Genomic DNA, 19,555 nt, shown 5'->3' on the forward strand with positions numbered 1-19,555 from the left:
TGACAGGTAGTGTTGGCACTCAATCACCCTAGGGGGTGACATCTCTGCCAAAATATCACACTGCCCACAGTTCATTCTCAATTTCCACATCCCAATTGTGACAGACTTTGCCTCGCTCCCATTATTTTCTTTCTCAAGCACTTGATAACTGTCCAAGTTTGGAGAGAATCTAGTCAAAACAAAAGCTTCAAAATACTAGCCTCTGGTACGGAAGGCAGAGTGTAGATGCCCTTACCTCCCTCTCTCCAGGCCCTCAGCTCCCAGCCAGTCCAGTAACCGGTCGCCCATCAGCCAGTTGCCCCTGCTCCTGTCAATGGCAATCCCAGGTATTGGTGCTACCTGACAGTGCTGAACCACCCTCCATATTGAGACAGCATGTCACTTAAACCAAGACAATGCAGTGAAAACGAAAGCATTGTTGCTCCATGATTGGGCAATTACAGGAAGGATGTTCCTGGTGACCAGGGGAGCCCAGAACCATGGGCCCACATTCTAAGGATGTGGGGTAGGACTGAGATGAGGAGAAATGTCTTCACCCAGAGAGTGGGGAGCCTCGGTCATAGAGATGTACAGCACAGAAACAGACCCTTTGGTCCAACTTGTCCAGGCTGACCAGATATCCTAAATTAATCTATTCCCACTGGCCAGCATTTGGCCCTTTTCCCTCTAAACCCTTCCTGTTCATATACCCATCCAAATGCCTTTTAAATGCTGTAATTGCACCAGCCTCCACCACTTCCTCTGGCAGCTCATTCCATACACGCACCACCCTCTGCGTGAAAAAGTTGCCCCTTTCATAGCTTTCCCCTCACCCTAAACCTCTGCCTTCTACTTGGAATTCCCTACCACAGAAAGCAGTGGAGGCCAAAACATTGAATTTTTCCAAGGAGGAGTCAGATACAGTTCTTAGGGCTAAAGGGATCAAACGCTATGGGAAGAACGCAGGAATAGAGGATTGAGTTGGATGGTCAACCCTGATCATAGTGAACAACTCGAAAGGACTGATTCGATCAGCAACTGGAGGAAAGGTTCTTTCTCCGTTTAATCCTGTTCCACCCTTCAACAGATCATGACTCATCTACTTAAAACTCCAGTTCCCTCATTATCCTTCAGCACACCCAAGGCTATTGATCTCTGTCGTGAACATAAATGGCTAAGCATCCATTGCTCTCCAGTAGAGAATTGCACGCAGCCACAAGGATTTGAGTGAATCCAATTTCATCCTAGTCCTGGACCCTTACCTAGAGTTTGTGGACTTTCAGGACAGCAGTTACTGCATTTACTGGCCCCAAAGTTCAGACCAACCACCCAAGGAGCAGGGTTCGACATCCTCTCACCTCAGGGGTTAGGCATATTCCCGGAGTTGTCATTGATGGTTAGCACGGAAGGAGGCCATTTGGCCCTTTGTGTCCAGGCCAACACTAAGACTAACACAGCTACTGCTCACCTCCATTATGTTGCCATCAAGTTCCCTCATGAAAGCTTCGACAGAAACGGGCCTCCAGCCACATTCGTGGATTGTGCCTTCCACATCCCAACAACTCACTCTATACAATGCTTGTTCCTCACCACACCTTTGGTTCTACATCCAATCACTTTCTATCAGGGCTCGCTAGGCCTTGGCCTGTCCACCAATATTCCCCACACCCCTCTCTATTCTGCCCAGGACCCTCGATCGAATCTCCGCACAACCCTCTCCAAAGAGAAACAGGTCCAACACCTCCAGTCCATCTACATAACTGAAGTCACACAACGTGGAACTACCTTCTTGTAATTCACAGAATCCCTGCAATGCGGGAAGAGGCCATTCAGCCCATCGGGTCTGTATCGACTCTCCAAAAGCATGCCACCCAGACCCACTCCATCCCTACATTTCCCATGGCTAACTCACTGAGCATGAACACCATGAGTAATTTAGCATGGCCAACCATCCTAACCTGCCCACCTTTGGAGCGAGGGAGGAAACCAGAGCACCCGGAGGAAACCTACACAGATACAGGTAGAACATGCAGACTCCGCACAGACAGTCACCACAGAGGCTGGAATTGAACCCGGCTCCCTGATGCTGTGAACCCTTCACTTGAGGAGCACTATTTTGTTTAGTAAAGGGTACACTGAATGCAAAAGACCCAGAATATTGGCATTGAGTACAATTGCACTTCCATTGTTCACACTGAGTGAGCAAACACTGGCTGAGCTAGATGCAGCATGAAATTCTACCCCAATTCCACACCTCAAGCCTCACCATGATAAAAGTCCCTCTACTCCCCAATATGACAGTGTCCCCATTTCCTACTTGTGCCCAGCTGTTGACTCCGACCTAGGATTGTTAATTTAGTGTCAAATTCAGGCCATCCTGACCAGTGGGCTTGAATTGAAAATAGGGAGAGATTCCTACAGCCAGCAACACATCTCTACGGTAGAGAGAAACCTCGATTATCCGAAGGACACGGGAGGGGTGTATTTTGTTTGGTTAATCAAATTCCGGATAATCGAGTGCGGAATAACAGTTTAACCAAGCATTGGGACCTTGTGATCTTGCCGGATAATCCGATGTTCGGATAATCGAGGTTCCTCTGTAGTTAGTGCTGGCTACAAAATTCAGAACCGGAGAACAAATGCATTACATTGAAGTCCTTTGTTAATGGAACTGGTCTGATTATTTTTTCTCCTCTTCCAGGACCCATGAATCTATGGCATCATAACGTACAAGATCACAGGATGTGGGAGAAGGAGGCTATTCAGCCCATCGTGTCTGTTCCACCATTCAGGGAGATCCCGGATGATCTGATACCCCTCAGCTGCACTTGCCTGCCTTTTCCCCATAATCCTGGATTCTTTTACAGAGCAAACATCTCTCACAACCTTGACTTTACTTACAGCCCTCTGCGGTAAAAAGTTCCACAGATTCATTCCCCTCTGACAAGAAATCCCTCCTCATCTCGGTCTTCAATGGGTGAGCTCTTATTTGGGGAAGATGGCCTTCCGATCCTTGACTCTCCCACAAGGAGATCCACATCTGCACCTACCCTGTCAAGTTGCACAGAACGGGGAGCCTAACCTGCTGTGCTTTTCCAACACCACTCTAATCTAAACTCTGGTTTCCAGCATCTGCAGTCCTCACTTTTGCCCAGTGTTATAACCAAGCTTCCAATCATTTTGCTAAATTCCAATGAGTACAGGCCCAACCTACACAAACGCTCCTCATAAGACAGTCCCTCCATACCTGCGAGTGAACAGTTTCTGGACTGCCTTTAATGCCAGAACATTTCCTCCGATAAAGGTCTGATTAGTGCCTTGTATAGTTTTAGCAAGACCTCCCTACTTTTACATTTTATTCCTTTTGATGAAAAAAAATCATGAATTTGTCTAGTTCAACACCAATCCTCAGGTCTCGTTAACCTTCCTTTGTTTTAGTCCAGTCAATAGGTTTGTCCTTTAACTGAACACACAAGGACCCAGCCTCAAACCAAACCACCAACATTCGTTTCAGTGTCTATGAGCCGGCAAGCCTCTCCAACACCCACTCCTTCCTACTCCGTGTTGAGCCACGTAAGGTCATAGAGATGTACAGCATGGAAACAGACCCTTCAGTCCAACCCGTCCATGCCGCTCTTTTATATCTTTCCCCTCTCACCCCAAACCTATGCCCTCTAGTTCTGGACTCCCTGACCCCAGGGAAAAGACTTTGTCTATTCCCCCTATCCATGCCCCTCAGGATTTTGTAAACCTCTATAAGGTCACCCCTCAGCCTCCGACGCTCCAGGGAAAACAGCCCCAGCCTGTTCAGCCTCTCCCTATAGCTCAAATCCTCCAACCCTGGCAACATCCTTATAAAATCATTCCTTTCTGTTGCTTTCGTGACGATTTTGCCTTCTCTCCTAGGAGATCCTCTCACTAGGTCTAGCAGCAACGACAGGGGAAAAAAAAAGGGTTTGAAGCACCATTAGAGAAACCAGTTGGAAGGGTTGCACAGCGGTTTGTATGCTGCTCAGCAGCGAAACACAGAGACAAGATTTTTGAGAAACTGCATAGAGGGTTATTTTTTGCTTTCCCCTTTTAGGAGAGAAGGTGAAGTCCAGAGCTCAAGGAACTTTCAATTTAACTCTCCATGTTGCAGGACGTGTTACTAAAAATTCATCTCTTCACTTGAATCGCCAGCGCTTCACCTCACTGATGATTGAAGCTGGTTGTCAGTTGCCTGACTGCTGCGGTGTTTGGGCACTGCCAAGTTCCTAGGACGGGTGACAGATCCAGGTTTGGTCAGATTGGAGAGTAGAAGCTTGGCATCAGGCTCCATTTCGATCCAGACCACCTTCAGTTCGGCAGCAACCGCCCATCACTCAAACTATGTAGGCAATAAATCCCCACCCCCACCCACAAGGCGGGGGGGGAGGGGGGAAGCTAGATGAGAAATTAGAGTAAGCAAAAAAATTGGTCGGTGATGTGCTATATAGGTTCCCACTTAGTTACAAAACACATCACTAAACAAAGAGCACCAATACGTCATTCAGGCACTAATGAAGGAACTGCTGTGCGTTGCAAACACATTCAGGCTCACTTTGAAAGAAGCATTAGATTCCCTGCAACAAAAATAAAACAGGCAACTTTCTTAAAAAAAAAAACCCTGGTAATGATGCCTTTACATCAGAGATTAAATGATGTCTTCAGTAGGACTTTAAATTTGCATCTCCCCAAGACCCAATGAAATGGCATGCTTTCATGGGTATCTTCAGCCAATCAGAATTCTTCCACAAATAGGCAATTTTTGAGTGAGTGCAGGGATGGGGGAGGGGGGTGAAAAAAAAATTGCTGGTTGGCAATAAAAGACAACCAAGCCCAGGAATGACACAAACAAAGCAGGATGATTTCTTACCATTGGCACTTCTGGATTTTGGCATGTTTACCACAGCGACTGAAGCAAAGAGGGTTTGCGGCTGAACTATAAAATACAGGAGAAATTTAGGCCAATTAGCCCCCATGCCATCAGACTGTGGCCGGATTGCAGTGAGAACCCCCCACATTCTGTCTGGCCCTGCTCTCTTCTCCATTAACTCTTCACTCCCTATTCAAAAAAAAACACACACAAACCTTGAACTAAAACAGAAAATGGCTGGAAAAAGCTCAGCAGGACTTGCAGCATCTGAGAGGTCAGGTCCTCAGAGCAGTTCTGAGGAAGGGTCACTGGACCTGAAACATTAACTCCGATTTCTCTCCACAGATGCTGCCAGACCCGCTGAGTTTTTCTGAACAATTTCTGTTTTGGTTTCTGATTTCCAGCATCGGCTGTTCTTTCAGGGTTTTAATCAACATTGAATGAATTCATCAACACAACCTCCACTACTTTCTGGGAAAGAGAATTCCACAGACCGATCACTCTCAGGAACAAAAAAAACTACTGAGAGTCCTTCAGGAGATCTGGGCATCACTGGCAAAGGCCAGTGTTTGTTGCTTATTCCTAAATGTCCTTGAACCAAGCCACTTGTTCGGTTAAGAATCAACGATGTGGCTATAGTTCTCGAGCCACATGTAGGCCCAAGCTGCTAAACGTCATTAACTTTTATTCACTCGTGGGAGTTGCTGGCTGGGACACCATTTAGTGCCCATCCCTAGACACCCTTAATGAACTAGATGGGTTTTATGACAATGGATAATTCTGGTGCCATTGAATAGGTTTAAATTCTGGATTTCTAGCCACATCAAGAACCGAACCCAGTGTTCTCCAAGCATTCTGGATTACTGCTCGGTCTACGTTGGTCAACGAGACGCTGGGTTGGGGTCGGGGGGGCTTGTCAAGTAGTGTTCACTTTGGTCACAGCCCCAGCACAGACAAGATGGGCCGAATGTCTTCCTTTCTGGAAACATGCATTCAAAGAAAAAAAAAAGTTAATGATGCTATATCTCTACAAAGAGGGAATAAAAAAGGGAAGTTTCCCCTTGTCACCTACTCTTTCTGAGAAATAGGAAGTTTGATTCTAAAATGAAGAGTTACTGGTGACTCGCAGGACTCCCGCGAGTGCTTGGAAGGATGTTGATTCTTGTGAAGGTTCTAACACACTGACCACTGACACAGGCCTCTTGACTGGGTTTAGGGACTTGCAGGAAAAAATTGCAATTGTACTTGTTGATACAGCCTCCACAAAATAGAGACATCTTCAAAAAAAAAGTTAATTCTCTACAGTGGAGAAACACATTCATTTTCCATTTGTATTTCTTCATTGTGATCCTTAAATAAGTTAAGTTGTATACACTTTTTAAAAAAAAAAGTCCATTCTCAGAATGTGGGGGAGATTGGTGAGATCAGATTTATAAATGACAGTGAGAGAGAGAGCACATTTGAGGAGCATCAGGAGGGATTTAAACCATGGTTCAGCCAAAACAGGTAGAGGGTAACAAATGTATTCGGGAATCCGTTAACAACCAAACGGCTTTGCTGCTGTCAACCAGGCCTTTACCTGATAAATCCCATCCAACTGCTTTAGTTGGGTGTCAAGGTGATGGCCGTGTGGTGTTGCCGGGTCAGCAGATTGATAACATTGGCACTTAAATGGTGCGAATGGAAGTTTAGTGCATACACGTTTGTTACTGTGCTTAGAAACAGCAAAAAAAAAGGATAATGGCCTGTTAGACAGGCTTTCCCGGTTGTAAATCCATAGTGTGGAAATAGGATCAGAGCCTGTGGCTATCTAATCAAACTTTGGGCTTGGGGGGTGGTAGAAAAAGAGGGAAAAAACACACTCATTTGGAAGATGTGTTAGTCCAACAAGAAAGTGAATTCCCATGAGCCAGTTGGGTTCCCATGGTGACACAGACTTGATGGGCTGAAGGGCCTCTTCCATGCTACATGATTGATCGAGGGACTGCAGTCAACATGGCAAAAGCAAAAACACTTCTTAACCCCACACCTCTCACTTAAAATAACAAACCCAAGTACTATCTTGTGGGACTAGTCTGGGAATCCCAAACTAGGTGACAATCGGAGAGAAACAAATATCGAATGGTCAGCCATGACATTCTCAGCAGATTTAGAAAATAAATTGAATACAAGAGAACTATTTTTGCCCGTTTGGTTGACTCCTGATGGTTTTAGACAGAGGGTGTCCCCGTGAAGATTCCCCACGGGCTCCAGCCGTGAAAAGGGTCTGTCGCAGAATTGGAAACAGTGTCCCGTCCTTCAGCAGAGAGGGTGAGGAAAAGGCTCCCAGAGTTTTCACTGCATTGGGCCATCCGTTTGAACGTAGCAGGAAGGCAACTTTGGGAGGGGCGGTGGGTCAGAGATGGAAATGCCTCTCACAAAATCCCAGTTTGGAGACCTAGGGTGGCGCAGATCCCTTTAAACAACCCCCCCAAAAAAAAACACAGGCCGGGGTAGTGTTGGCGCAAATCAAATCGATCAATCATCAGACTAATCAGGATAGCCTTGGAGCAACAATAGACCTGTGCCCTCTCCTACACACCCCCTTACCCTTGTAGGGTCCAGCTGAGAGAGTGGTTTGCGGGATTCCTTTGGAATAGAATCCCTACAGGAACCAGCTGCTTACAAAAAGGGATCTCCAGAATGGATTCTTATATTGATTTTTTTTTAAAAAAATGCAATGACTTTAGCACAGCAGGGGTGATGGAGACAGACTGCGAATCATTTCAATGCAGCTATAGGACTGTCCGAGTTGGAACTGGCCCAAGGAGGCTAAAGAAATTTTTTAAAAGCCATAGTGCAGGTGCTGAGGGTAGGGGAAGAGCAATAGATACCCCGTCTGCTTCCCACTAAAAAAATAAATTCAGCAAAACCGCAAAACAAAAGAGAATTGATGACTAATGAGGCACTGAAGGATGGAATCTTGCTGTGCAGTGCCCTGGCACCTCCCAACCCACACGGCTGGATTGCATCACTGGATAAAGTACGGTAACCTAAGCGACGCTCCACTGAATGACACTCATGTCCTTCCCACCAGTGGAGATCAGACTGGCGTTGTCATGGAGAAAGGCAATGTTGGTCACATGACTGCTGTGGCCACTGTACTTGTGACTTGGCGCCTGTAACAGAAACAGAGAACAGTGACAAGTCATTGCATGTCTAAGTATTTGCTAACCTACCTGTTCAGGGATGTTACGACACACCCTCTGGACCAGGTGAGACTTCAACTCAGGCCTTCAGGCTCAGGGCTAGAGACAGTACCACTGCACCACGATTGGGTGTTCATCGATCTACATAGGGTCTGTTTCCGTGCTGTAGGACTCTTCGGTCCAACCCATCCCAAAATAAACTAGTCCCATCTGCCTGCTCCTGGCCCATATCCCTCCAATCCTTTCCTATCCATGAACTTATCCAAATGTCTTTTAAACATTGTAACTGTACCCACTTCCTCCGTCACTTCATTCCAACCACTAAAATAAAATTGCCCCTCATCTTAAAAATCTCTCTCCTCTCACCTTAAAAATATGCCCACTAGTCTGGAAATCCCCGCATCCTATGGAAAAGATACCAACCATTTACCTTCTCTACACCCCTCATGATTTTATAAACCTCGATAAAAGGTCACCTGCTCAACCTCCAGTGAAAAAGTCCCAGTCTTTCTTTATAATTCAAACCTTCCATGTCCCGCAACATCCTGGGAAATCTCTTTCTGAACCCTCTCCAGTTTTAATATCCTTCCTATAACCGGGTGACCAGAATGAAATCTTCGATCTTGCTGCTCATTAGCTGCTCCCCAATGTGGATCTCTGTCCTAAATCGGCCAAAGGGAAAGGGTGACAAACCAGTGTGGAAATTCATAATGCACCTGCCTGACAAAATAAAATCTTGAGAAAGGAAACAAAAGGCAGTTAAAATGAAGTGACCATACAAATCTGCCATGATTCAACTGAATGACAGGACAGGCCTGATGTGCTGACACAAACAGAATAGGCCATTCGGCCCTTCGAGCCGGTTCTCCCATTCAATACAATCATGGCCGATTGTCCAATTCAGTGCTTGGTCCCAACTTTCACCTCATACCTGTTGATTCTTTTATCCCTCAGAACAATATCTAACTCTTTGAAAACATTCAATGTTTTGGCCCCGACTGCACTCTTTGAAAACATTCAATGTTTTGGCCCCGACTGCTTTCTGTCACAAAGAATTCCACAGACTTCCCCCACTCTCTGGGTGAAGAGATTTCTCCTCATCTCAGTCCTACCCTGTATCCTTTAGATATTGACCCCCTGGTCATCAGGAACATTCTTCCTGCATTGACCCAGTCTAGTCCAGGAGAATTTTATAGGTTTCTGAGATTTATTTATTAATTTTATTGTCACATGTACTCAAAAGTACAGGAGTACAGTAAAGAGTGCATAATGTCACTAGCCAAGTGCCATCTAAGTACATTAGTACAGAATCTTAGGAGCAACGTGGAAAGAAAGAGTAAAGTTAAAGTTAAACATTGCAAGTGATTATAGTACAGTGATGCCTTCTTAGTTTTAAGTAGAAAAAAAAAAGAAATAAAGCTTCAAGTTCAAACATTTCCCCCCCCCCCTCAAAACTCGAGTGAATATAATCCTATACTGGAAATTAAAATGGTCTTCTCAGGTGTCCTTTCAGGGTGTGTCTCAAACACTCTGGGATAGTTAAAAGGTGGATGTGACAGAAGTGTCCATTGTTTTGTTTTGAGAAAAAAAAAAGAGATCTCATGAGCCTGAAATGAGTAATGGTTAGTCTGTGCTGGCGCTGTGAGATACAATACACAGTAAAGAGAAGTGACGGGTTCACCTGCTTTTATTGTTTGTCAGCCACTGCAAATGGTCAGGACTCACTCCTCTCAGACCTAAACGTTTGGCCCCTTATCCAGAGACTGTGCCTCCCACGGTCTATATTCCCCAGTCAAGTCGGACAGTGCAGCATTTGGAGCGTCCGCCAGGATTGTGAACAAGAGCTTATATTTGCAAAAGCACTTAATGTCATAAAAATGTTCCAAGGTGACTCATGGCTACATTATGAACGATGCTTCATACCATCCTGCAACGTTGATGAGCCAGAGCAGTGTGGAGGAACAAAGATGGACTTTCTTTCATTTATAGCCTTCTATTCTTCAACTACACAAAATGGCACCAGATTGTGTTGACAGTTGAAACTTTAACTGTATTTCGCTGTGTTGTTCATTGCAGAGTACAAGTCACTATTATTCAATCAATCATTCAACTGACGAAGGTGCAGTACTTCGAGAGCTTGTGGTTTTAACTAAACCGGTTGGATTATAACCTGGTGTTGTGTGACTTCTAACATTAGATTAGATTCCCTACAGTGTGGAAACAGGCTCCTCGGCCCAACAAGTCCACACCGACCCTCCAAAGAGTAACCCACCCAGACCCATTCCCCTACATTTACCCCTGACTAATGCACCTAACATCATTCAGTTCGCTCTGACTGAGCTCCAAGTTTTCCAAGAAGAGGTTTAAAAAGGAGTATCTTTAAAAAGGAGGAATAAACTGAAGGCGGAGGGGTTTGAGGAGGGAATTTAGTGCTAGATGGTTGAAGGTAGCACAGCCAATGGTGGAAGTGATTAAAATCAAAATAGCGGTGAAACTAAAGAGGCAGGAATTGGAAAATCATAGACTTCAGAGAGTTGCAAGGTTGGGGGCCTTTACAAAGATAGAGAAGGATGAGACTGTGGAGAGATTGAAAATAAAAGACGAACATCATTTTGTTTTTAAAAAAAAAATCAAAAATATGAGGCATTACTTCACCCAAACCAGTGTCAGTCAACAGGGGATTTGGAGAGATTGAAGAGATTGCAGAGTTTGGCATGACCAGAGTTTACAGAGGGTAGGGCCTGGGTACCAAGCCAGACACGTGCTTGAAGAGTCGAGGGCAGAGGTCACCAAGGTGTGAACGAGGGCTTCAACAGCCAATCAGCCGAGATGGCAGTAGAGTTAACAGAGGGAAGCTTGGAAACAGCAGGATTTGTCTGATTGGAAGCTCATTGGAGGGTGCAAACACGGTCTGGCCGAGTGTCAGACAGTTGCCAGGGCTGAAGTTAGTAGCTAGGGACTGAAAACAATGGCTTCCATATTCAACTGGAGGAAGGATTTCTGGTCAGCCTGAATCCAGTGTGCAGCCAGACACCACAATAACTGTGGCACGGTGGCTCAGTGGTTAGCACTGCTGCCTCAGTGCTAGGGACTTGGGTTTGATTCCAGCCTAGGGTGACTGTGCAAACTCCACACAGACAGACATTCTCCCAGTGTCTGCGTGGGTTTTCTCCGGGTGCTCCGGTTTCCTCCCACAATCCAAAGACGTGCAGGTCAGGTAAATTGGCCACGCTAATTTGCCAAGTCAGGGGTAAATTATAGGGTCTAGATGGGTTACTCTTCAGAGGATCAGTGTGGACTTGTTGGGCCGAAGGGCCTGTTTCCACACTGCAGCGAATCTAATCCTGACTCTGCAGAGTGCCAGAATATTCAGAGGGTGGGAAAAGTAGTGATATGATAATCATGACATTTAAAAGCAAATAGGTCACCTACAAATGTGACTTAAAAATGTTTAATAATTCCTTTCCCCTCCCTCTGCTTAAAAGTAAATCCACCTTCAAAACAGACAGACTGAGATGATGCGGAGGGGAGTGAGCGAGATTAATAGAATAAAAAGGCACTGAATTAATTGAGCGCACACATTAATGCGAAGCGAGATTACTGGACTGTCACAGGCTGCTGATAGCCATTAATTTTGCTATATTAAAACCACAGCAGAAAGCCATAGGTTGATAGAATTCTTTGAGAGAGAACTTTCAGGAAGAATCGGAGCTCAGTAAGTAGAATTCACATGGTTCTCTCTCGCTCTCTCTCGAAGCCAGAGATGAATTTGTTGATTCTCAAATTAGCAAACCATGAGTTTTCTGAAAAAACAAGGCAAATAGCAAAAAACCAAAGACAGTAGGGCGATACGGTGGCTCAATGGTCAGCACTGCTGCCTCACAGTACCAGGGTCCCAGGTTCAATTCCACCCTCGGGCGACTGTCTGTGTGGAGTTTGCACATTCTCCCAGTGTCTGCGTGGGTTTTTTCCGGGTGCTCCAGTTTCCTCCCACAGTCCAAAGATGTGCAGGTTAGGGTGGATTGGCCGTGCTAAATCGCACATTAGTCAGAGGGAAATGGGTCTGAGTGGGTTACTCTTCGGAGGGTCAGTGTGGACTGGTTGGGCCGAAGAGCCAGTTTCCACGCTGTAGGGAATCTAATATAATCCTACTGAACTGACCAATGGCCAAGGGCTATGCACTGAAGCAGAGACAGCTGCTGCCATGTCACAGTGGGGACAGACCACTGTCTGAGGTCTTCCTGCTGCAAGTAAATGGGGGTCCGTTCAGTTATTGGACCCTCATGGTGCCCTCATTAAAGTCCTGCATGTGTAAGAGATGACTTTAGTCTGTTGGGATAGAGTCAAACTCGAACGGTTTGTTGGATATGCTACTGCATTCGTGATTGTGTACGTACACAGAGATTTGTTTTAGGAATATCTGAAATTTAAAGAAAAGCCAAGGGCTACTTTGTGCTGTTTTTACAGACAAAAGAAATGGCAGGCAGCAGGAAACTGGGATTTAAAAAAAGGGTTATTCTGACCAGATCCAGAAAGAAATAGGAGCTGGCCCACTCTCCTTCAGTCAGCTCTGCCATTTTTAACTCAGTCATGACCGATCCAGTTCAGTGCTATTTCAGAATCCCTACAGTGTGGAAACAGGCCATTTGGCCCAACAAGTCCACACCAACCCTCCAAAGGGTATCCCACCCACAACTCTACATTTACCCCTGACTCGCACACCTAACATGCACATCTTTGGACACTATGGGAAAATTTAGCATGGCCAATCCACTCTAACCTTGTTGTGGAAGAATCACTCAATGTTCTATAAAAGAATTACTAGGAGACACAGAAAATCCTTCATGAACTTAAACTTTAATCTTGCAAAATCAAAGCTGTGGGAGCCAGCAAAAGGTCTTCCCTGACTCGCCCCAAGCTTTGTTCTTCCCCTGGTTATATAATTGTTGGTCCCGAGCTTATCTGATAACGTTAGCATAGCCAACCATGCTGGCATGCCTTATCTTTCTAAAGAAATCATCTATCGCACTGGTTCCCTCCATCACACTACAAACACCAGCATTAGGTCATCTACCAGTGAATTAACTAGCCTAACACAATGCACCACCATTATCTGGTGCTAGAGCCCTGTAACATGAGCTCAGGCACACACTGCAACACTAAGTTAATGACATAACTGTCAGAGTAACTTCCATAACCTGGACCTGCTTGGACTGTGGGAGGAAACCCACGCAGACACAGGGAGAATGTGCAAACTCCACAAAGACAGTTGCCTGAGGGTGGAATCGAACCTGGGCCCCTGGCGCTGTGAAGCAGCAGTGCTAACCACTGAGCCACGGTGCTGCACATTTTCTCACACTAAACTCCATACCCTTTGATGGTTTTTAAATGTCAACAAAAAGAATTTTGAATATTTTCAGCAACTGAAGCACATTTTTTGTTAAAGACTAAGCGAATTGCAGGAGGATGAGGGGATTGGGGGACGTTTTTCCGCCCCCTAGTCTTCCAGCTGATGTTACGAAAGTGAACTGCACTGACCGGGAGGGTAGTTGCAGCAAGAGCCCGCAATCTTTTTTCAAAAGGAAAATGGAAAACCAGGTATCGTAACATTCATGGATCGAGTGCAGGAAAGTGGGACTGGTGTAGACTTACAGCAATTTGTGTCACGGCAGATTTCCTGGGGCTGAAGGGCCTTTTCTGTACTGCCACAATTCTGTAACTATTTCAGTGAATTCCAGTGGAGCCTGTGAAATTTTCCAGTTTGAAAATAAAAGAGACTTGCAAAGAGTCCCAGGCATTAGGGGACATAGCAGTATTTTCCATTTTTCCCAGGCAATTCCCCCCGAATCTGCTAGGCAGGGGTTCTGCAGAGCACAGAGACACAGAGAGACACAGACACAGAGACACAGATACACGCCCCTCCCATTGACACTGGACAAATGACTGCCTGGCCGTTAGGAAAATCGGGGGGCAAAATTTAACTTCAGGGCCCAATAGGACTCTTCTTTGTAAGAGAGGATTCTTGAACTTGCAAAAGAGGGAAAAGGATTCTAAAAACTAAAAGGTGATAGTTGGGGGGGGGGGAAGGGAATAAAAAAGGGACTTAGCTGTTGGATCAGTACCAGTGAGCAGAGAGCATACTGGAGGACAGTATGAGGAGAGGTTGATCTGGATGATGAAGGTCAATGAACAAATGTGGATGAGCTACAGAGGAGCGAGAGCTAACAGGGTAACAAGAGGCAGCAACTGCATATCGAGGGAGACCACTAGGTACCAATGTTCACTCTACACTTACCCGAGGGTGCAAGCACGGATAGGAAAACAAATTCACTTTCCCAAAGTCATCTGCTGTGACAAGGAGTTGATCATCGGACGACCTGCAAATGGCATTGATATCAGTCCCGTCAGCTCCCTCTGGCCAGACACCTGGGAAAAATAAAACCAGGAATGAGCTGGGCACAATGCCCACTAGGGGGAGGCAATGGGCTAGTGGTATGTTCACTGGACTATTAACCCAGGGACCCAGGTAATGTGCTGAGGAGCATGTTATTGCAGAAACTGGAATCTGTACAGGAAACAACAAATGCTGGATCTCACAGCGGGTCAGCCACCATCCATGAGAGAGAGAGCACGCTAATGCTTGGAGTCTAGATGACTCTTTAGAGCTAATGTTCTGAGGACCCAGGTTTAAATCCCACTGTGGCAGACAGAGGAATCGGAATTCAATTAAAAATCTGGAATTAAAGAGTCTAGTGATGACCATGAAGCAGTTATGATGCTGGAAAAACTCACCTGGTTCATTAAATGCCCTTTAGGGAAGGAAACTGCCATCCTTACCTGATCTGGCCTACATGTGACTCCAGACCCACAGCAATGGGGGTGACTCAATTACCCACTGGGCAATAGAGTGGAGGAAACTTATTTAAAGTTGGTTTCTTGGCATCAATATGTGGCTACTGCTTTCCTCTGGTAACCACTTTGCAGTTTTAAAAAAATCTATATTGACTGCTGCTGGTCTGGAGAGAAGTCCTTAAGCAGGTTTGCCATTTTTAAGACAAGGCGCTATCCCGTGAAGGAATAATAAACACACTCTGGGATGAGATGTACACGTGTGACCAGTTTAACCACCACATTTCACACCAGCATGCACAATTAAAATACCTAGAGCAGCTACGAAGAGCGAGCAAACATCACCCTTGCTATTTACATGGCTCTGCCCTGTCCTTCCATGGGAGATTGAGGGGTTTCCTATACACCGGTTTCTGCTGCTGCTGCTGTCCATTTGTCACTCTCGCGCCCTCTGTTTGGACATGCCCTGGCACTTTTTGACTGGCTGTTTGGAAATGGCACAACATTCCCCAATCCCCCCACTCCCCAAAACCAAACACCTTGCCAATCAGGCTATCGCAATGCAGCAATCTCAGGTTCCCCCTTTCTTGTACAGAGTTGCTCAGCTGCAAGTTCTACAAAGGAAGGCAGATCCCATGTTCTAGTGCCGGATACAGTTAACAGAAATTTATTTACCAAGTGGTGGCCAATCCCTTGTATATGGTTGGTGCCTTGTTTTCAAGCAACACAAGTTTAAAGACTTCTCATAAGACAAACAGCAATCAATATATTAAAAAAACAAAGTGGTTACCCAAGGAAGGCAACAGCCATACACATTGATGACAGGAAGCCAACTTTGAGTGGCTACCCCTCTAATGCCATTTCCAAAATGAATGGCGGCAGCACGGTGGCACAGTGGTTAGCGCTGCTGCATCAACGCCAGAGACCCGGGTTCAATTCCTGCCTCAGGCGATTCAGTGTGGAGTTTGCACATTCTCCCCGTGTCTGCGTGGGTTTCCTCTGGTTTTCTCCCACAATCCAAAAATGTGCAGGTCAGGTGAATTGGCCATGCTAAATTGCCTGTAGTGTTAGGTGAAAGGGTAAATGTAGGGGAATGGGTCTGGGTGGGTGGCGGGTCGGTGTGGACTTGTTGGGCCGAAGGGCCTGTTTCCACACTATAAGTAATCTAATCTAAAATATCATTGTACTGATAATATAGGACTTGGATAAGGGGAGGAGCCAGGCTTCAATTTAATACTCACCAAAGACCTGGAAGGACAGTACACAGGAAGAAGTTGCCCACTCCAAATCCCGCACCACATCCATGCTCGTCACCTGTTTACAGTTAGGAGTCCCTATTGGAGGGAAGGAAGGGTTAGAGACGTCACTTAGAGACACAAGCCTTAGAGAAAGGAAGAAACAGAATCACAAAAATCAGAACACGGGCTACAGCAGAAAGGTTTTAACTTTTTCCTGAGAGGGATCTAAGAATTAGCCAAGCATTACAAGTGAGTCTGAAGTAGGATGAAACTTTTCTCTAAACTCCATCAAAAAGCAGGTACAAGGAATATGGAGTTAGGTGACAAAATCAGCCAGGGTTGCTTTTGACCGGTGAGACAGGACTGAGGGGACAAATGGGATTCTACTCAGAATATACAAACTAGTACACTCGCTCCTCACCATCCACAAATTCACTGCCCTCCCCATTCACTCGTCTAATCTGACCATGTTGGCCTTCACTGTCGATAGGAGAGTTACAGTGTACCAGTATTCACGGTTGGTAGTCATTGTGTTGCCATAGTCTTACCAGACCATTAGAGAGAAGCGACAGGTGACGATTTAACCTGAGGGCCACAGGAGCTCAGCTGAGGGAAGGGGTTGAGAAGCAGAGTCCTTCACGGTAACATAAAACCAGTGATGGGAATTGAACCCATGCTGTTGGCATCACCCTGCTCAGCAAACTGAGAACCAAGCCAACTGAGCTAAACAGATTCCCAAGTTTGGTGGCATCCATGGGAGATCTAAAGCTCCTCCGTCCCACGGATAACAAGGATTTGGTGCAAAAGGGAGTTTTGTGTCAGTGTTGACCCAATTTCCAAATAGATAGCGACAGATTAAATATAGTTCGGAAACACAAATTGCTGGAGAAACTCGGCAGGTCTGGCAACAGAAAGCAAAGTCAAACGTTTCTGGTCCTAAAACTCTTCATCTCGCTTGACATTTTAACAAAAGTTTCTGATGAAGGGTCACTGGACAGGAATCATTTATTCTGCTTTCTCTGCCCCCAGACTGGCTGAGTTTCTCCAGCAATTTCAGTTTTTGTTTCAGATTTCCAACATCCACAGTTCTTTGTATTTTATTTTAAACTATGGTTCTAAAAACGGTTTATTATTTTATTATAAAATCAAGATCAAAGAGTTACAAATGTTAATGCTAAAATTTGAAAAAAGTAGGCCAATCAGCCCCTTGAGGTGTTCCACCATAGATCATATAGTGGCCCCAATTTCACTTTCTGGTCTAATCCAAAATCCTGTGACCCCCTTACGGCCGAGATTCTCTCCCCGCCTTAGGGGATATTTAGTGACCTGGTCTCTACCACTCAGTCACGAGTTCAGCATGTTTCCCTTAATTTCTTGTCCCAACTCCTATACTCAAAAGGCTATCATGTTGATGTTTTAGAGAGGACATTGTTCCAGAAGAGGCCTCATCATTGTGTCCAGTTCTGGTCACCCTGTTATAGGAAGGATATTAAGCTGAAGAGAGTTACCAGGTCATTGCTGGGAATGGAGGGCTTGAGTTATAAAGAAAGACTGGGACTTTTTTCACTGGCGTGTAGGAGGTTGAGGAGTGACCTTAAAAGTTTAAAATCATAAGGGGTATGGACAGAGTTAATGATGGTTATCTTTTCCCTAGAATGGTGGGGAGGGGGGGGGGGGAAACTTCAAGACTCATGGACATATCGAGGGGAGAGAAGAGGGAGAGATTTAAGAAAATACATGAGGGGCAATTTTTTTCTTCTTTAAGAGGGTGGTTTGCATGTAGAGTGAACCTCCTGAGGAAGTGGTAGATGTGGGTACAACTACAACGTTTAAATGCCACTTGGATAAGTACATGAAGAGGAAAGGTTTGGAGGGATATGGGCCAGGAGCAGGCAGGTGGGACTAGTTTAGTTCGAGATTACGTATGGAATGGACTGATTGGACCAAAGGGTCTGTTTCCGTACTGTATGAGTCGTGAGAACTTTCTTACCCAAGATATTTCTCAATTTGTCTGAAATGGAAGCCCCCTCATTTGTAAACATGTACTAACCTCTCCCAAAAAAGGGGAACAGCCTACCAGCATCTACTCTGTCAAGTTTCCCTCAGGACTTTACATATTTCATTTGGATCACCTCTTATTCCTCTCCATTCCAGTGGATACAGGCTCAGACACAAGCTGTACAACCTCCCCACACAAATAATTCCTCCTTCCTCAGGGATCCATCAACTGAACCTCCTTAGAACTGTTTCTAAAGCAATTATGTTCTTTTTATTAATAATGAGACCAAAATTGTACACATTACTCTAGATATGGTCTCACCAATGTGCAGTTCAACGGTGTCAAGGAGTGTGGTACTGGAAAAGCACAGCAGGTCAGGCAGCGTCCGAGCAGCAGGAGAGTCGACGTTTCAGGCATAAGCCCTTCATCAGGAATGAGGGGATGGCCCAAGGAGGCTGAGAGATAAATGGAGGGGGGTTGTGGTGGTGGTTGTGGTGTTGGAGGGAAGCTAGCTGAGGAGGTGATAGGTCAGAGGCGGAGGGTGGAACAGAGGTGGGAAGGAAGGTAGACAGGTAGGACAATGCAAAAGGGTGGTGCCTAGTTGGCAGGTTGGATCTGGGATAAGGGTGAGGGGAGAGGAGGGGAGGGGAGATGAGGAAACTGATGAAGTCCACATTGATCCCATGTGGTTGGAGGGTCCCAAGGTGGAAAGTGAGGCGTTCTTCCTCCAGGTGTTGGGTGGCTAGAGTTTGGCAGTGGAGGTGGCCCAAGACTTGCATGTCCTTGGCGGAGTGGGAGGGGGAGTTAGTTTTTGGCCACAGGGCAGTGGATGTCCCAGAGATGTTCTGAAATGTTCCACGAACAGGCGTCCTGTCTCCCCAATGTAGAGACAACCACATCGAGAGCAACTGGACACACTAATAGTGGCAAAACATCCCCGCTCTACAGTTTATCCCCCTCACAAAAAACAGCATGCTAGGAAGGAGTCACGCACTCAACATAGTTACCATCTGAATAAGAGACCAGACATTTGTGAAGACTTTCCCCAGGTTTAAGTAGCATCTGCAGAATTTGACAACAATGTTAGAGACTCTATACTCACAGAAGAGGACCTCATAGTCTCCAGAGTTTGTGACTATGTAGCGACTGTCAGTCGACCAGTCCAGATGTGTTAGAAAACTCGAGTGTCCCTATACCAGAATAAAAGAAATTCTTTGGTTAGGAATCAAAGATAGATTTCCACAGCCCTCCTCTGGAAAGAGAGCAGCAAAAATATGGGAATAAAACAGGGAATGCTGGGAAATTACACAGCTGCTGCCAGACCTACAGAGAGAGAGACACAGAGAGAGAGAGACAGAGAGAGAGACACAGAGACACAGAGACACAGAGACACAGAGACACAGAG

General features: G+C 45.7%; 1 protein-coding gene across 1 annotated transcript in view; it reads right to left on the reverse strand.

Moving 5' to 3' along the window:
- Positions 1-6,197: 6,197 nt before the first annotated feature.
- Positions 6,198-19,555, reverse strand: part of LOC122542797 (echinoderm microtubule-associated protein-like 2) — a 132,352-nt gene continuing 118,994 nt past the window's right edge. Inside the window, exons 18-21 of the mRNA XM_043680848.1 lie at positions 19,253-19,340; positions 16,155-16,247; positions 14,360-14,490; positions 6,198-8,034 (exon numbers count right to left, since the gene is read on the reverse strand). Of these exons, the coding sequence (XP_043536783.1) occupies positions 7,909-8,034; positions 14,360-14,490; positions 16,155-16,247; positions 19,253-19,340 (438 nt within the window). The 3' untranslated portion in view covers positions 6,198-7,908. The remainder of the gene's footprint in view (positions 8,035-14,359; positions 14,491-16,154; positions 16,248-19,252; positions 19,341-19,555) is intronic.

This window comes from Chiloscyllium plagiosum, chromosome 41, assembly GCF_004010195.1.
Source record: "Chiloscyllium plagiosum isolate BGI_BamShark_2017 chromosome 41, ASM401019v2, whole genome shotgun sequence".
NCBI lineage: Eukaryota > Metazoa > Chordata > Chondrichthyes > Orectolobiformes > Hemiscylliidae > Chiloscyllium > Chiloscyllium plagiosum.